Raw genomic sequence first — 20,237 nt, 5'->3', positions numbered from 1 at the left:
TAATATAATTGGGCAGTGGAGCAGAAATTGCTTACATATTTACGTTTTGTGGTTCTCATTCCTCTTAAGACCTCACATTTTCATGGAACAGAATTTAACATTATTTATATTCAAATTGCTTCTAACCTTGCTTATCCTCACTTACAGACATTGTCACTGGTTAATCTCAGGTTCTTATCACAGGTGTCGAAGCAGTCTTTTTCAGAATGAGGTCATAACTCCGGGATTTGAATCCAAAGACCTTGAAATATCCCCCACCCCAAACCCAAGTCCAAGGGACAACTGCAAGATGTTGGCCTAAACAAACAAAAATATTGCGACCAATCCACTGGCTCACTGTAATTAAGTAGAATCAAGTAAATACATTCCACATTTATGAAGTAGGAGAGCTTACTCTGGTTCAGGAGGTTAGAAGGACTTCTGGATGAACTTGGTGTTTCTGTTTTTAGCATCCTCTTGCCAAAATACAGCATTTATTTTTATAATTCTGTTCTCTTCTCACAGAGGACACCCCTGTACTCATCACAGAGGCCCCCAATACCAAAACTGTGGCACATAAACCCAAGTCAGAGCTCAGTGGATTTTGTTGTCCAACCTCCTAATTAGTTCTGTATATGAGAGTGTAAGTTATGAAATTGCCTTTGAAATCCCATCTTCATATTTACTATTGCTATGTCCTGACCTGTATCACTGTCTTCTCTTTTTAGGTCTGCATCTACAGGTCTAAATAATAACATAATCATAGGAAAATCTTACTAAAATTTGGTGTATAAACAATATTGCGTTATCTAAACTGCATTATGTATATGAGCACATTAAATTTACTGTGCTTAAAACATGTAATATTGATCATCAGTTATCTGGTGCCAACCATATAAAAAATTTGTGTTCAGTGTTATCCAGATGAAAGATTCCTCTTCAACTGACTAAATATGACACATACTGAAAGTTTGAATATTTATCCAAATTAAACTTTTATAGCCAATTACTCATCAAGTATCTCTCTGATCCTTTGGGACAGGAATGTTAGTTTATGTGTTCAAGCACCATTGCAGAGAATAAAATTAAACTTAGCTGGCAGAAATAAAATTAGAGTAACTGAAAATGCACTGGTATCTCATAAAGTAAAAAGATGGCCTTGAAATTTTGATAAACCTAAGAATTACAGGCATACAAATAAAATATGTACATGTCTAACTGAGACTCACTGTAAAACAACAGGAAATTAAGCTTTTGGGTCACACGCATTTAAGCAACCAAACAGTTTTCTTACACTGAGGACACAGAAAAATCTTGAGCTTCTAGAATTACTTGGATAGCTGCCTTTCCCCGCCCCCCCCCAAAGACCAATACTTTATTTCATTCGCTCCTTTTACCAGCTCATTAGACTTCAATCAAAAATGTGAAAGCTAATGTTCATGTAGACCTTCTGTGATACTTTACAGAACAAATATATTAATGAGTGAACTTCAAAAGATTTGTACAAGTCCTTGCTTCATTAGGATTTGCTGTAATATGTGTCATTGTGACCTTAAGTGCAGCCAGCTTCCTAACATCAGATCTAGTAATTAATTATGAGAACTCCAGTGTAAATTATGGTGTGATATTCAAAGTCTACCTTAGATATTCTTCCTGTAATTGAGAAAGGTTGAAAAGCATACATGAAGATATAAGGAGGCTTATCTCCCTTCCAGATAGAACTTCTTTACAAAAAAAAAAAAAAAAGATAAAACTCGGGTGTTTTTGCAGTTAGATCATATTTCCAGTCAAATATGTTGAGCTTGAAGAAAATATTAGGTAATAGTTTCCCAATTTCCTCTACGTTAAGTTCAGGAAAAGATTTAACATTTACACATCATTTTGAACGGAGATGGTAAAATACATAACCCTAATAAGGTAGAAGTATCAATTAGGAACATTCTTTCTGTTTCAAAATTGAAGGCTCTGAAAAACAAAATAAGTTTTGGAGGTGAAGCTAAACAAGAAGAAAAAGATTTATGATGAGGCTGTTCTCAGAAGTACTAAAAACAGGTACTATGATGCTAATTTCATTTGTGGATTTGGACTAACAAAAAATTTATTTTCAAGATGCTTGTAGATATTGCCATCCCAGAATAACAGAAAAGGCACCAGGAAATAGATCCTGAGGGATTTATTCTTATTGACTGTTTTTTATACCTTCTCTCATTTAGATAGTACTGTCATTCCTTTTTTTTTTTTCCCACAAAATCGTGTTGAACTGGATATGAATGAATTATTTTCCTTTTTTGTTTATCATGTCAATCTGTTCCATTTACTTACACATCTGGCCTTACTTTACATATCTATATAATATCCATAAATAACCATAACTGAATTTAATAATTATGCTGCATCTTTCAGCTGGACATTTGAGCATGCTTCATGGCCTCTAAATGAATAAACTTCAGTGAGAGAAGAACAAGTGAGGAAGGTAATTTTCTTCCTGCTACAGATGAACAAGAGTTGTCTGGAAATACTGGCTTCTCATCTGAAAACAGATGCAGTTATAACTGCTGATTTATAGCAAGGGTATAGGCAAAAAAAAAGAGAAGTGATTCTTCTCTTCTAAAACATGAGGTCTGAAGAAGAAAAATGAAATCCACAAAACAGAAATCTGAAGGTAGTTTCTTCTTCTTGTGGCTCCCTGTTTCCCAAAGCATAGGAGCATAGAACTGCTTTATTATGATTTCCTTTTGTCAGACATGCAGCTAACTCTTGAACTGCTCAGTATTTAAGGAATGCTAAAACTATCAACATATCATTCCCCAATTTTGGGTGCCTCAAATAAAGTTGGCTGATCCAGTAAGGATATAGAACTATTAGAGTGTCCAAAGGAGGGCAACAAAGATGGTGAAGGGTCTAGAGGGGAAGACGTATGAGGAGCGGCTGAGGTCCCCGGGTTTGTTCAGCCCAGAGCAGAGCAGGCCGAGGGGAGGCCTCATGGCGGCCTGCAGCTCCCTCACGAGGGGAGCGGAGGGGCAGGCGCTGAGCTCTGCTCTCTGGGGACAGCGACAGGACCCGAGGGAACGGCATGGAGCTGGGACAGGGGAGGGTCAGGCTGGGTTTTAGGAAAAGGTTCTGCACCCAGAGGGTGGTCGGGCACTGGGACGGGCTGCCCGGGGTCACGACCACTGGGTCATGGCACTGAGCCTGTCAGAGTTCAAGAAGTATTTGGACAATGCTCTCAGACAGAGGATCTGATTTTGGGGTATTCCTGTGTGGAGCCAGGAGTTGGGCTCAATGATCCTTGTGGGTCCTTTCCAACACAGGATATTCTGTGATTCTGTGAGTGTCTCATTTTTCTTCTGAAATAAAACCAAATCAATGTTTATGTTGGTTTCATCTACACAGGTGGTACTTATTACAACGCAGCTGCATAAAGAGGAGGTTAACTTGATCTCTAGGCACTAGATAATAGCAATCACTGTGTTTCAGATAACTATGGAATTATTAATTTCCTTTATATTAAATACCATGCATAAATTTGTCTCCTGTCATGTATCTTAGTAGCAAAGTGGAAAACAGAACAAATCACTATAAACTACCAGATGGATCAAGCCGGTAGGTCAGCTTCCTCAATATCCTGTCTCTGAGCAAAACGAGTCACAGGCGCATTGGAAGAGATACGAGAAACAAGGCAGCTGTGACTTTTTCCAAAGAACAACAGCTTCCACCAATCTGAGATGAGGATTTCCTGAGCTGCAGGAAATATATTTGTTTATATGTACAGGTCTCTTTTCCCCTCTTTTTCTCATTTTTTCATCATTTACTCTTTATACTTTTGATCCACATACCATCTGTGGCCATAAATTGCCCAAGGTAACTATTCATTCTGGGAAAAGTTAATAATCATTTCCTTTTGTTTTTCAAGTCTGTGATCTGATAGTGTCATTAACAGCCGTTAGCTTTTATATTACAAGCCACCGAATTGTCATTTCTTATTTACATTTTCCTTTGAAAGTTTTATCCACGTTCCATAGTCCTGATATGCTTCTCACTCTGGAAGTCATACTGTCCTTTTGATCATCCACACGTCGTTCTGTGTTTCACTGTACCTTTTCAGAGGCATGTTACCAGGCTGCTTGGAAAATTCAGAAGACTTTTAATGCCATCATCTGTTTTATTTTCCCAGACGTTTTAAACTCTTTTTATCTAATATTCCTACACCTGTATGGCACTTTCAATGAAAATGGAATGATGTCCTGCTCTTAAGGATTGCTTATTTGACCTATTGTTTCTCAGTGCTTCCTCTGAGTCTTCATGATTAAATATACTGTCTTATTGCTATTTGAAGCCCCTAGCAATCTGCAAAACAAGAGATTAAGTCAGTGATCTGAATTTAGATCCCCCAGTTGACAGCAGAGAACATTATCAACAAGGCACCAGGCTGCCCTGATAAGGAAAAACTTGTGTGTTTTATTCCATGAGGATTTTTTGCCTTGTAATGTAGTTGAGTTTCTACAAAAAGAAGGCTTTTGCTGAAAGAATGAAAGTAGTGAAGGTGGGATTTATTTTGTTTCATATTTTATTGTGTGGAAACAGCTGAACTCGCCTAATCAATTATTTCGTAGATTCCTAAAGTTACGGTCATTGAGCCAATGATTATTGTATTTCTTTCTGTAGATGTGTGTGATGTTTTATGATATACCCAAGTCAGGTTTTTGTATGTACCAGACTTATCCCTAGGAATTATCTGAATCATATTTATTTCACTTTGATTCTCTTCGCACCGTGACCATGAGGTAAAAGAATGCATTACTATCAGGTAGTTATATTTGGTTCTCTGAGTTATTCTGTGAGCTTTAGATGGATAGAGCAAGCCATGTATTCATCAGCCCCTTGATATTGCTGCTAACCTGACTTCTTGCTTCAAATGCCTCTGGTTTTGGTAATGTGGAAAAGGTTTGCTGCACTACCTGGCAAACAAATCATCTGTGCTTTTTCTATATTCCTTCAGTGATGTAAAAGAAGCAAAGAATCTATCAGTAAGCTTCCAATCTCTCTTGTAGGATGTTTACCACTGTAATTGGAAAATAGAAATCAGAAATTCAGAGTTTAAGCCCCTAACCATTCTGACATCTTGTTTAGTGCACATATCTAACATTTCAGCTCAGAACCACTGTGTTAAGTAGCTTGCTTTTGCCTAAAGAATATCCTCCAGCAGGCCATCTGCTTCTGATGCCTGGTCATCAAGAGTATGGTTGGTTCATCTAACTTCAGATATTGCTTGTGTACATGTCTACAGCTAAGCTGCTGACCCTCAAGTCCTTTTAGGGTGAGTGGAGAGCAACTGGTAGTTTTAGGTCCTCATTCACCTGGCCTTTCTAGGTGTTTATTATAAGGTGGAATGAGTTCACATCCTAGGATTACACATTTTTCTGCCTTACCAGTGACGACCAAGGACCTTCTGTGCAGTTATTTATCCTGTTGGTTGTAGACAACTTGGCCAAATGTTTGGTCATATTCCTCCTACCATGAGATGAATGAACTACTTCCCTTCCTAAGGTTTTGTTGGCTGTTGGTTTTGTTTGTCCATTTGTTTCCTAACTAATACTCATTCTTACTATTAAAAATGTTACTTATTTCTCATGTGAATTTACTTAATGATGGCTGGTGCACTTGACTGGCTCTTACTATCTTCAAGATTAAAGTCTTTTTTTTTTCTTTTTTTTTTTTATTTGAATAGAATGCAGTACTAAGCCAAACTTGTCACACACACAAAAGTACAAACGGAATTCAGAGATATGAGTGGAAACAGACTGATTACAATTTACTAGCAATGGAAAACTGTATTCTTCCCCTTACTACTGTTTATTTTCTAATTAAAGCAAAGTCAAATAGGATGATAACAGAAACTTGCTAAAGCTTTCCCAACTTTTTCTTGTTATACTATGTTATGAAAATTATAGTCAGTCCTCTGCCAGATAACATATTTATTTCAGTAGAAAATTCAAACCTTCAGTTAAACTGTTAACACGTCATTTTTAGCACTATGTGCTATTCAGGGAATTCCAGAAACAGCTCTGTAGTCTGCTATGAAGTTTTATAGGTATTGTATCTTGAATTATTCAGTCTCTTTTTTTTTACCTCTAAAATACTAGATTTTCATTTCTTCCAGTGTAACCGAGACCTGTAAAACTGTTGAGTTACTTGTACTTGATTTTTATTTCTACTTACCAAGTTCTCTTTTTTATTTCTGTATTCATTTTCTTCAACATTTAATTATGTCACTTCCTGGTTATTGAAGTATTTAAGTATCTAAAGATGAAGCTCAAACACACAGAGGGACCTAAGTATGATCAGTTTAGGTTTCAGACAGCTAGATAACCCAAAACACAGTTTGGGGAATAAAATTCATTAAGGCATTCTCCTTGTTGAAACATGGACATACTCTGAATCTAAAGAACCTTGTGGTTTTTGAGCAGTTGCAATGTATTAGTTTCATTGCTCTCCTCTGTTGGTACAGTGACACATTTGTCACCGTTTAGCTATAGTAACCCCTTAAACGTAGGTCAAAGAATCGTGACACAATTCCTTTTCAGACTTTCTCCATACTCCAGAACTGCTGTGCTGGTGGCTCCACTATGCTCCTCTCCTTCCTGTGGGGTATGTGGCTGCTGAGTCCGTATTGACCTTATCTTTTCCCTAATGCAATGATCTTCAAACTATTTTTGAGCACATCCTTCCAGTATATGTATATTAATTTATTTATTAGTAAATTGCATACAAGTGCTACTGAAGTTATAATATTTTCTTTCCTGCACCCCTGTGGATTGTCTTGCACACCCCCTGGGGTGTGTGCGCCCCACTTTGGAGACAACTGCCCCCATGGAACAGTCCCTTGGGGCCTTGTACAGATGGCTATGTAGCGGTCCCAGAAGAGACCATAGAGAGAATAAACTCTTCTTTCAGCCTGACCTGTGAAATAAATGAAGCACAAAATGACTTAGTACCAGCAGCCGTCTTAAAATATGTACATGTAAAATATGTACATGTAAAATATGTAAAAGTAACTCAGAAACAGTGTAAAATGCTCTCCTGCTGTGGTAGAGCATGCACATTATAGCTGGCATCAGTAGTATGTCTATGATTAACCTATTATTGTTCAGCTTATGCCCTCTTTGGCTCTGTTGAAATGGAGTGTTTCAGATTTGATTCCTCGTGCTGGGCAGGAACTTTTCCATGGTACCTTGTGCTTAAGAAGCCTTTGGTAGCTTCCTTGCTTCATTGTGCCACCTGTGGAGCTTGTATTCCTGCTTCTGATCTACACTGCAGATAATCAGTCTCAGTTTCTGTGAAGATGAAAGCGGGAGGAGGTATGCAAACTTTAAAGAAAGTCAGAAAGCTGTCTAGTTTTCTCCTGCTTAGGGCATTCATCCAAGGAGATGACTAATTCCTCTCCTCTCACCTCTTTGCTGACGTACAGTTGCATTCTGCATCCTCCTAGTGCTGAATGGCTTTGTTGGCTATAGTCAACTGCTGCTGAAATTACATTTTTCTCAGTTGTCTTCGCTGTTCAGTAGTGCACGGAATTCTGGTTCCAGGGTGCCGGACTGCCTGGGAAGTTGCATCTCTTTGTGGAAGGTCTGCCCTTTGAAGGGAGCTATTCCAGCTAAAGGACAGATGCGGTCATCCTTACTTCCAAGACTGACAGAACATCCTGTCCTCCCTCCCCTCCTCTCCTTCCCCTTCAGGTTTCTTGATTAGAGTAACTATCAGTTTTTATATAGCACTGCAGACACATATTATTAGTGTTTGGCTCCTTTTCCTTTTTACAGCCTTCTTAAAACATAATGTTAAAACTTCACATTGTTGGAACCATTAATGGTGGAAGAAAAAGTGTATTTTTCTTGTTGCAAGCTTTAGATAGAGTTTATAGGGCATAAAAATACAAAGCTAAGTGATTCATAAGTGGGGTTGCCAGAAGCGTGCACACTCTTGTAGGACATAATCCATAACAACATGTTCAGTAGCAGTACTGAATGAGTAAGCCCCTGATTCCTTGCTCTTCATTTCTGCTCTTTATGTTCTCTTACTTGTGCCAGTACCGATATCTTGGGGATCCATGGTAAAACAGATCAGGGTAGTGATCCAGATTTAAAAAAAAAATCCCTTCTGCTCAAGATTATTTTAACTTGGATGAATTTCCTAATCTGATTAATTTCATGAGCATATGCAGTCATAATGACACAGCAGAAGAGGAAGCACATTGGTGGGTGGTTGTAAAGAAGTGTTCATCAGACTGCAGCCTTAGATTTTGGAGAATATTGTCATATGAAGAAAATATAAAGTAAATACAAGTTGAACAATAAATAGTTAAAATAATCAGATGTAAAAGTTCAAATTATAATAGACACAAGAACACAGCTCTATTTCAAACATCTCCTTCCTTTACTACGTGAAAAATATTGTCAATAAAAACTTTTCAAACTTCAGTCATTACTGTCATGATCCTGTCAAAAATATATGGTCAGAATCATTTTTACATCATGAAAAATATATTTTAGATTTTAGTAGATGGGGAAAGCTAGCTGAAAGATACTTCACAAAATATTCATTTAAATGTAGAAACTAAATTGTGGAGAGGTAATCTCAAATTTAGATATTTTTGAAAGCTGCCTAACGAAAGACTTAGTAGCTTTAGCTGCATGATATGTTACTGTATGGTGAGTATTACACTACACTAATGTTTCTGAAGGCACTGCAGTTGAAAAATAAGAATTAACGTTTTCTGCACAGAGCCTCTCTGTGAAAGATCACAGAATTGTCAAAATGTTGAGGTTGTAAGGGGCCTCTTGATATCATCAAGTCCAACCTCCTGTTCAAGCAGAGTCACCGAGAGCAGGTTTCTCACAACCACATCCAGCTGGGTTTTGAATATTTCAAAAGATGGAGAATTGACAACCACTCTGAGCAACCTGTTCCAGCACTTGACAACCCTCACAGTAAAAGAGTGTTTCCATGTGTTCAGACAGAATTTCCTGTTTTTTGATTTTGTCCATCACATCTTGTCCTGTCAGTAAGCACTACTGAAAAGAGCCTGTCTTCCTCTTCTTCATCCCCTTCCATCAGAAATTTATACACATTAATAAGATCTTCCTGAGCCTTCTCTTCTCCAGTTTCAGAAGTCCCACCTCTCTCAGCCACTCTTCATATGAGAAAAGCTTCAGTCACTTCATCATCTTTGTGATCCTGTGCTGGATTAGCTATATATAATACTGTTTCCCTTGAAAATATAAACTTAATTAGACAAATGACTTTCTTCTAACTGTATAGGTCTGCTTCTGACTTACTGTTCTTTGCAATGCCTTGGACCTGTCCCCCACACACCAAGGAAATTTTTTCATCCCATTTTTTATTCGGTTTCTCCAAGAATCGTAATCTTTTCAAACCCACCACTTAGGAACATTACTACTACTTGCTTTCATTCTGCTTTTCTTCCTGCTGTTTGCCTTTTTTTTTTTCTATATGAATGCCTTTCAACTCATGCTTGTTTAACCGTGACAAGTTTCATTTTTTTCTTTCTTCTTAAGTCCAGTAAAAAATGGCAGAGAACAAACTGTGGGCACATTTGAGAAACAAACAAAAAATTAATATTCAGAATGAATGTCCTGGTTTTGGCCAGGATGGAGTAGCTCATAGCATGCTATGTTTTGGATTTTTGATGAAATATTGTTGATAATACACCAATATTTTTGTTGTTGCAGAGCAGTGCTTACACAGAGCCAAGGACTTTTCAGCTCCTCGTGCTTCCCTGCCAGCAAGGAGCCTGGGGGTGCACCAGGAGCTGGGAGGGGACAAAAGGGATGTCCCACACCATGTGGTGTGTTCAGCAGTGAAAGCTGAGGGGAAAGAAGGAGGAGGGGGAACGTTCGGAGTGGTGGAGTTACTCTTCTCAAGTAACTGTTATGTGCTTGCTTGAAGCCTGCTTTCCTGGAAGTGGCTGAACACCTGCCTGCCGATGGGACGCAGTGACTGAATTCCTTATTTTGCTTTTCTTGCATATGCAGCTTTTTATTAAACTTATTTACTTATTAAACTGTCTTTATCTCAACCCACAAGTTTTCTCATTTTTACCTTTCCAATTTTCTCCCATGTGCCACTGTGGGGGGATTGAGCGAGCACCTATGTGTTGCTTAGTGGTCTACTGCGGTTAAACAACAGCAGTGAATAAGAATACCCACATGCTAATCATGCCTAACTGTAATCATCCATTACAAATCCATTATATATTTCTAGTTAAATAAATGATAAATTTATTTACCAATATATTACCTTACTCAGACTGCTCATTCCTTGTTCATACCCATGATGATGAATTTGGACAGTTCTCAAGGAGCATTGCCTGACTATCAGGAAGACACTCAGTCTAACCTCAGTTTAAACTATTTCTTCTAGCTTGGATGGTATTTTTTACCAGTATTTACCTACAGAGCAAAAAAAAATAAACATAACAACAAAGGTAATTAATACAATAAAAGTTGCTGATGTTAAGCCTTCATATTTAAAGTTTTCACTTGTGATTGCTTATTTTGAAGGCAGGAGTAGTCTAGTGGAAAAAACGTATGTACTGCCCAACAGAGCACTCATCATAATTTCAAACAAGAAACGTTAAAGTATCCTCAAAATAAAGAAAATCTGTATTTTCATCTATAATCATAAATCAAAAACACTTCAAAGGTATGTTAGTGGACAAAAATTCTGCATAGACGTCTATAAAGATGAAAATGTTTGACACAAGCTTCTGAACTTTATTGCGTCTTCTGACAGTGGTCCCTCCTATAATGGTCTTTTCACTTCTGGTAAGATGCAGATGCTAGAACATCTTCCTCTTCTAGTCTTTTAACTCAAATGTTTGAAATTAAATACATTTTTGCACATACCTTGCAAATAATAGAGTTGATTACACTGTTCAAAGGTATTCAAAAGAATGGGTATTTTCAAATGTGCTTTGCTGATTATATTGTATTTTATTACTTTATTTTTGTAAAAAAATTGAAAAAAGCTTTTTTGTTATTCATTGCAGACACAACCCTGTTTTTTCCATCTTTCACTGGAAATTCTTATTTGGAACTTCCTTCTCTAACATCTGTATCTGAGATCAGGACTGCATCTGGGCAGGAAGCAAGCAATCTGACGACTCTGTACTTGACAGTGAAGACAACTGCTCTAAGTGGCACTATTCTTTACAGTGAGTACCAATGATACTTGACGTTAAGTATCAGTTTTAGCTTCTTCAGGGCCTTAATAACTTTAGTGTAGATCAGCAGCAAAAATAATCATTAAAATGCAGCAGGAGCCTTTTGGTATTCTAATACAAGACGTGTTATATAATTTGAAGTGTAGTTCTTAGTGTTATTCTGGAAAGTTCTTTGATATATGACTCATTGAGCAAAGCACAACTGATAACTGAAAATGCTGCTTTCTGACAAGAAAGAGCACAGTAAGCGTTTGACTCCAATAATGTGTTACAACTCTAAAATACAAATGTTGAAGCAATTTTGACCAATTTATTGCAGAGAAATAAATTCTCCATACTTGGGTTGAGTCTCACTTTTTGTTAAAATTGTGATTTTGATTCCAATGCTTTTTTTGGATTGCAGAAGTATCATAAGTTCTGCAAATTTGCCATATTTCACAGTATTTACTGTGATTTCACACTTCAGAGAATTGTTTTGTGGCCCCCGGAGAGTATACTTGCAGACTTGGAAGTATACTTGTTAATACTACATAACAATGTTGCTTCTTGCCTATGTAATTCGTTCCTCAGTATACGGCATGAATTTATGAAACAGTATATTTCTTGCAAGTCAGCAAGAAAAATAGGTTTCCCTTCCAGTTTAATAATTCATTATATATTTTAGCTTGTAACTTCTATCCAAAGGGAGAACCTGGACAGTGAGATGGTGTCTTTCTGAAAAGTGAGCTCATTTCTTCATGAACACAGGAAGGGATAGAAAAATGTGTTTGCACAGTCTTTCTGATAGATTTAATATTTCTCCACAAAGACAAAATCAGTAGAAGTATTTGCTCTTCACTGCAGTTTCTTTGGGTTAGTCTACATTAAGAAGTCATGTTGATTTAATATAATTTTTCAAATTAATTTTTGTTGTTTGTATATTCTTCTGGAAGTAATACACATGAATTCACCTACACTATGTAAATATTTACAAGCCATGGTTAAAAGCTTTGTGGCGTTATTTAATTATGCTTTTTATTATTGTCTGTATAACACTTTCTTTAGATGTAAAACACTGTAGCCCCAAACTGGACATATATGTTTACTTACTTTCAAAATACCACAAGTTGTTATATGTTATAGCTGCAGCTGCCTAAGATACATGGCTACAAACTCTGAAGAAGTGGCAGGTGTACCTTTAGGCCAAAAGTCTTTTATTTTAAAGAAAAGACAAGTAGTATCAGGAAGAAGAATAAAACTTTGAGACTTTTGTTGCAGCAAGGTGTGTCTCATAAATCTAAGCTAGTAAACTGTTTAACCAGTTTAATATTATCATACTGAAAGCATTCATTGTGTTTTTAGAGGGAAAAGTAACACATACTGTGCACCTCATAATTTATATCTCTTTCTTTGTTAATGTAATGCAAGACTCCAAGGAAAATCTGAGGAAGTGGCAGTGATGGAGTTTTACCACAGTTCCTCCTTACCACAAAAAGTCCTCCCACAGATTTTGATGGAAATTGCTATTTTAGCAATCATATTTTTTAACAAAAGTTTTGATGTTTCAATGTCTTTGGCTTGGTGAACCACAGAATTGTAGGTATCCCAGGAAAAAAAAAGCTTTGAATCTGTGTCAGATGGGCTTGCATGGAACACGCCCACCATAGTTAATTCTGGATGTATTTCCTTCTGTATGCCAGCCTTAGTTTTGCCTTCCTTATACGGTTCCAGAGCACGTCAACTGCATTCAGCCTATGTATATTTTTTCCCAGCATTTATTCAATTTACTGTTCTTATGCTTCAATAAGTATATTAAATATACATTCAGTATTATATTGAATATGCATATTATATATTTCATTGAAAATATATTCAATCTTATATCCCCAGTCTTATACATCCCCAGCTCTCTTAGCCTTTCTTCACAGGAGAGGTGCTCCAGCCCCTTGATCATCTTTGTGGCCCTTCTCTGGACCCGCTCTAACAGCCCCACATCCTTCTTGTGCTGGGGGCCCCAGACCTGGATGCAGCACTCCAGGTGGGGCCTCACAGAGGGGGACAATCACCTCCCTGCACCTGCTGGCTACTCTGTTGATGCAGTCCAGGACGCAGTTGGCTTTCTGGGCTGCAAGCACACACAGCTGGCTCATGTCGAGCTTTTCAACCACCAGAACCCCCAAGTCCTTCTCTGCAGGGCTGCTCTCAATGAGTTCTTCACCCAGTGTACTCATGACCGGGATTGTCCAGGTGTAGCACCTTGCACTTTGACTTGTTTAACCTCATTAGGTTCATGTCAACCCAATTCTCAATCTTTTCCAGGTCCCTTTAGATGGCATCCCTTCCTTCTGTCATATCAAGTGCACCACTCAGCTTAGTGTCATCTGCAAATTTGCATTCCAGTTTTACCTTCCAGATTCTTGCAATAAAAAATAAAATAAAAATGGCTCTATTTTCAGACAGTTGAAACATTTTATCTGATTTTGGTTATCTGACTTGAATTATTAGTCTTAAGATAGAAGATATTTTCTAGATAGTGTACTCATCATGGGTCTAACCTCATAGCTGTTCAGCTATCAGTTCATACTTCCCTTGTTAAATTGTTAATAGAGTATTTATGAGGTGTTTACAAAGATTCTTTTAGAACAGTATTTGGCCACTTCACATTCTTTAGAACTGGAAAGGTAAAGTAGTATGAGTGGAGAACCATGCATTTCCTTGCTTTCCACTTACCCACATCTGAGACCTCCATGCCCTGTGTCACAGCTGCCTTCATGCACCCAGAGGGAAGGAGGCAGGATCAGGATGCAATGAGTTCAGTCACACTCTGACAGAGTTGGGACAGCTCCAGGAACTTGGGCTTATTTTTACGTGATTTCCAGCAGTTTTCTTACTTTTTTTTTTTTTCCATTGGCTTGCAGTAACTTGCATTCCTGTTCCCTTTGCTATTCCTAAAACAGAGCTTTACCTGTCCTGCAGGATTCCACTCTTTCAGTGGCCATAAAGCTTTCTTCTAAGGTTAGGTTTTGCTAAGATTAAAAAAAAATCTGGATCTCGTTCTGGCTGTTGAACCAAACACATAAAGCAGGAGAGGCCTACATATTCTGTAGAACTTTAGCACTGTATTTAATGTTAATTATATCTTTGCTTTACATTTAAACTGTTCTTCTCCTCTTTTCTGTGGTATCTTTCCCCGTGTCACCAGTGTCTTTCCCTTGTTTTTGCTTTTTCTTTTTTTGTTCTATTTTTCTCTGGTAATTTGAGTGTCCTTATCAATATCCTTATTGAGTTTTGCTTGAACGTAAAATACAATATTATATTAATGTGTAAATAAATATCTCTCTATTTTTTTTATATTTTTTTTTTGCGTGTGTATTAACACTCTATGCATTTGTACAGGAAAAATTGATCCTGTATAGGTTATCCAGAGCTTTGTAATCTATTATTTCTCTGTGAAGGCACCAAGATCTTCTGTAGTTCTGTCAGATAAACATAATACCTTTCACGAGTTCATATGCTCCCTCTGTTCTTCCTTCATCCCTGTTCTTTGCTCCTTGCTCCATCTTTCTTCTTCCTTTCTGACAGCTTCAAAAGAGAAGCTGCTGTTGTCAGCTGTGCTCCTTCAGAAGCAGTACAACTCCTGCTTCTGCTGCTGCTTTTTTGAAGCTGTGCTCCCATCAAATAGCTGAGAAATGAACTACCAGCAGAAAGTCCTCTTGAGGCTAGTGCACTCACTAGATACAATAACAAAAAAACTATAAAAAAGGTTAACATTTCTGACATTTCCGTATTGTTAATATACTGATGTTAGCAGTAGCTCCATAATTATGACATTTCACACATTCATTAGGCAAAAATCCTCTTTGACAAAAGCATTTGTAAAAACAGGAAGAAAATCACAGTGATCTTCTTGTTTCGTGTGTATTGTACTAGAAAATAATTACTTTTTCTTTTTTAATTAGTCCACTTTTAGATCATTCATTTTACAGACACACCTGATTTTACCAGTTGGTGATAAGTTTAGATCTATTTCTCCATCAGGTAATTAGTAAACATTTAAATACTGTACTAACTTTTTTAATAATGATGATTTCCTTAATTATTTTTTTTTAATAATAAAGCGTGTGTTTAATGATATATAAATGAACTAAAAATATTGTAGGACTCTTTGCAGTTACCTTACCTTTCTGTCATTGGCAGGGTGGGAGGAGATTTCTCTTTAAATGCATCAGGACAGCAAGTTTGAAAATATATAGAATTATTACATTTGTGCCAATAAAGATTAACCATCATTTGAGAAATATTTCTTTGTTGGATACACTATGCATTCTTGCAACTTCTTACTATATTCCTCATTGATTTTGTTTGCATGATTTAATTTCATCAACAAGTCAAAGCAAATTGTGATATTTAACCATAAAGGGAAATAAAAAGCAAATGGTCATAAAATAAGCCTGATACAGTTATAAAGTTTTATTTCATCATTTTCACTTCTAACAGAGTCAGCATAATGCTTTTCTCAATCCCTTCAACGGCACATTGTTTGTTTTCTAGTATATATGGTATTCTGTAACTTCCGACAGTTGGATTTGAGATATCACAGCCCATGGTTATAGCATTCCTTAAGAACACCAGCTCCGTTTTCATAAGTTGTGCTCATAAATTATGTTCCTGTGCTCTCAAAAGCTGATTTCTCCAGATCTACCCATATTCTACTTATCCTCCTAAAAGTAAAGATGGGCCTTGCAGGCAGCTCAGTCATGGTCTAATTATCTGTTAGTTCAGCCTGGCATTCTTAAGCAGAGTATTTCATGGCATCCCTCCTCCGTGTCAAAATACACTTTCACCTAATAAAGCCTCCTCCCATAGCTTATTGGGATTTTAAATTTATTCTCTAGATAGGCAACCATTTGAGACCAGTGGCCACTCACTTGCCACTGTAGTGACGTATGAAAACAGCCTTACAGTTTACAGTTTCCTGTGAAACAATGTTTGCTGAAATCTGGTTTCTTTGACCCAATCCTCTCACGTAATTTTTACTAACATCAAGATGAGTAAACCCTACTGCGCAAAAGATTTTTTTACTTAGTTGGTTCCTGATTTCCTGTATCAACAATTGGTTTCCTGAAAATGCGTCCTGGAACTCTTTTTTTCTTCCTGAAGACTCGGGCTTCTCCTGTGAAGTCTTCCCACCTTGTATGTTGCAATAATGCAAGAATATATATGTTCTTTTACAGTGCCAGAACAAAATTCTTCAGAGGGACACTCTGCCTCCTCATGTTCACTGTAGAAAGATTTAAAGGTCTGTTTTTTCCAAGGTTCTTATACTACCTAGCAGACCATGTGAAGAATGTTATTAGTTACCCATAAGCATGGCCCATCAGTGCTCCCTAGACTAAAGCTCAAGCAGTAACACTCACCAGGGTTTCAAGGAGTGATGCTACCTCTGGGGTAGCTGTCCCAGATTTTTTACTTTACTAGTAATAACAAAAAACTTCTTCCAAGTTTTCAGTAGTGGGTAATGTAAGCAGTCACATGGTGTCACTGAGAGAAGAAAGCCTATTTATCTGTAACTTTTTTTCTTTTAAGCCATGTTGTCAATATATACAATCACAACCCTCTCCCACTTCTTTCTGCCTGAATTCAGCATAACTTACAGATGTGTTTGTTGTTGAGAATGGGAAATGCCTGGAACAGCATGTGTGCGAAGGGAGGAGAAGATAAGGAAACAAATGATGCAGGATATGTATATATCAGTTATGCCAAAGTTAAAAATCAGTGACCTTTTTAACAGTGATAGTGCAAAACGTTTTGAAAGGTAACAGGGTAGAAGGAAACCATAAAAGCCAAAGGCATAAAATCCAGTTGAACTCTTTCAGAGTTAATTATATATTTAGAATACAGTCTTTTAACAGACTGAATAAATCCTGTGCTGGCTAGAAAGCTGCTCTAAAGGATAGGGTTTTTGTTGTGAATTGTTTCTGCTTTAAACTAAACAAGTGCAAATGATCAGGTAATTGCAAACATTTGTTGCTTCTCTTTGCTAAAAAATATTACCTTTTTGTTTCTGTTATGTCCTCTAAATTAAAGTTATAGTTTTCTCTTTACAAATTAGTAGGTTTTCCAGCAAGGAGCTGTCCCACACACAGACTTTCTTTATAACTTTATGCATAAAAATGTTAAGGGATGTTATAAGCCGTGGCCATGTCCAGCAACTCCAGGCCTGGGAGCTCCTCCTGCCCAGCCTCTGGAACCCACCTCTGGGTTTCCATCCCAAGCCAAAGGACATGGCTGTTGCTTTCCTGTTTGCAGGTTAAACCAGTGGTGAAGTTAAACTTGTATCCCAGAGACACAAAAACATGCGCCCACACACAGATGCACACAGAGCATAACACAGCTGGCTACACAGGCTGCGCCCACAGGCCTGGGGGTGCCTACACCCCTGCTCTGACTCTTGTAGCCAGCACCAAACCCAGTCATGGCAGCCCCCCAGTAGCTGGCATTTAGTCCTTGCAGCACTCACATATGTGGGGTAGAGAGTAAGCGTGCACATAAGGGTAGTTAAGAAAGGAGTTAATGGAAAGATAGGAGGACAGACTATAGTGATCAGGTGTAGGGCTCAGTCCGATAAGCATGCTGACTGGCCCCAGTTTACACATGACCCTCTCCCTTCATACCCTTTTCTATCTGCCTCCCTTGTTCCTCCCCAGTTCCCTACCAGCAGGTTGCCTTGTTGCTTTGCATAGTTTCTCTCACACCCCTTTTCCCAGTAGTCAGCCGCCAGGTTTGCATATTATCAGTTGTGAAGTTCAGAGATTTTGAGAGAATCAAGTCCTTGATTTTGAGTCTTCGTAAGAAAAAAAATCATTTTTTTTTCATGCAGGTTTGCAGAATGTAACAGTATGTATAGTTTGAGAAAATGCATAGTGCACAGACTTCTTTTTCTTTAATTACTATAGATAAACTAAGAGCAAAATATGACCCTGATCATTATAAAAATAACTAAATGGAAATTAATCGTGGTCTTCAAGTTATAGCTTAGTCATAACATATTATCTCTGCTCTGAAAGTGATGTGTTTAAGTTATGTCAAAACAACCTAATGATTCTGGAAGAAAACCGTAATCTTATGCCCAAATATTGCTGAACAAATAAACAATAAATTCAACTCTATGACCTAGCTATTGAGTCATTTTTACTTCAGTTAAATATAGTAAAATACAGTGGGGAAAACAACAACAACAACAAAACATTAGCACGTAACAGTTTGTCTTAAAGGGAAATAAAAATCCTAAACAGGAATCATGTCTTACTTAGTATGAGAAGTAAATACAGTTAAATTCAAAGGACAAAATCTTAAAAAAAATTACATAAAACATATAAAAACATACATAAAACATGAGAAAATGCATTTGTAGATGTCAGGGTTTTTTTTGTTTTGTTTTGTTTTTAGTAGATCAAGCATATGCTATCCGTCATCTAAAAAAATATTTTCCAGTGATGTTTTAAAGATGCTGTTTACTGGAAGAGAACAAAGAATGAAATTTTTTTTTTTTTGTAAATATCTTTTTATTCTTAGTTCTACTCTGCAAGTAGCATGGTATATCTGATGTTTTGTAGATCATTATTTATCTCATCAAGTTTGAAATGTGTCAATAATTGGCAAAGTTGAATTATCCATTGTCTTTACAGAGGTTATAGGAAAGAAGAGATGTTCTCTTACAATTTTTATTTTCTCTATTATGATTGAAAAACTGAATGAAATTGTAAACCATAATATTCTAATATTTTTTGATTTGATTTTACCATTGTCCTTGTCACTTTAATGATACTGCTGGGTAAACAGAAAAGCTCACCTTCCATTAAAGATCTCTGTAGGGCTTATGTAATTATAGTGATAAGTAAGTAAATTTTGTCTTGATATTATTTTCTTTGACTTGTTATGACCTGTTGACACAAAGTTTAATCATATTCTCACAGTCACTCAAGCAGAGTCCTGTAAATGAATTGATCTCCTTCTATGACAAGACGATCCATTTAGTATATGAAAGAAAGGCTGTGGATTTTGTTTACTTGAATTTCAATAAAGTGTTTGACGCTGGAGAAAGTGCTTGCTGATGGCTTGGACAGGTGTACAGTTCAATGGGGGAAGAACAGGCTGGATGGCCAGGCTCAAGGAGCCACAGTGAATGGAGTTCAGTCCTGTTGGCAGCTGGTCACCAGTGGTGTTCCCTAGGGCTTGGTACTGGAGCCATGTTTAACATTTTTGTCTGTGACCAGGATGAGGGGATCGAGTGCACCCTCTGTAAGTTTGCAGACAACAAGTTAGGCAGGGCTCTAGATCTGCTTGAGTGTAGGAAGGCTTTGCAGAGGGATCTGGAGAGGCTGGATCGATGGGCTGAGTCCAGTCGCAGGACACCCGACAAGGCTAAGTGCCAGGTCCTGCACTTGGGTCGTAACAACCCCATGCAGCGTTACAGGCTTGGGGAAGAGTGGCTGGGAAGCCCATCAGGCAAGGGCCTGGGGGTGCTGGTTGGCAGCCGTCTGAGCATGAGCCATCAGTGTGCCCAGGTGGGCAAGAAGGCCAGTGGCATCCTGGCCTTTGTCAGAAATGATGTGGCCAGCAGGTCTGGGGAAGGGATTGTCCCCTTGTATGCGGTACTCGTGAGACTGCATCTTGAATATTTTGTTTGGTTTTGGGCCCCTCACTAGAAGAAGGAATGTTGAGTTGCTTGAGTGTGTGTAGAGAAAAACAATGAAGCTGGTGAAGGAAGTAGAAAACCAGAGTTATGAGTAATGGCTGAGGGAACTGGGGTTGTCCAGTCTAGAGAAGAGATGGTTAAGGGGGGACCTCATTGCTGACTGCAACTAGGTGAATGGAGCTTGCACCGAGGAGGGTGTCAATCTCTTTTCTCAGGTGACAAATGATAGTATGCAAGGAAATGGTCTTAAGTTGCAGCAGGGGAGGTTTAGATGGGACATTAAGAATAGTTTCTTTTTGGAGAGGGTGATCAAGCATTGGAACAGGCTGCCCAGGGAAG

The 20,237-nt window shown here is 37.8% G+C and overlaps 1 protein-coding gene across 1 annotated transcript in view; it reads left to right on the top strand.

Moving 5' to 3' along the window:
- EYS (eyes shut homolog) overlaps window positions 1-20,237 on the top strand; it is an 855,622-nt gene that overhangs the window by 685,811 nt on the left and 149,574 nt on the right. Inside the window, exon 37 of the mRNA XM_083831800.1 lies at window positions 11,048-11,212. Within this exon, the coding sequence (XP_083687926.1) occupies window positions 11,048-11,212 (165 nt within the window). The remainder of the gene's footprint in view (window positions 1-11,047; window positions 11,213-20,237) is intronic.

Source organism: Anser anser, assembly GCF_964211835.1.
Source record: "Anser anser genome assembly, chromosome: 3".
NCBI classification, from domain to species: domain Eukaryota; kingdom Metazoa; phylum Chordata; class Aves; order Anseriformes; family Anatidae; genus Anser; species Anser anser.
Note: the sequence above shows the minus strand (reverse complement) of the source record. Positions and strands in the feature narration are given on the sequence as shown.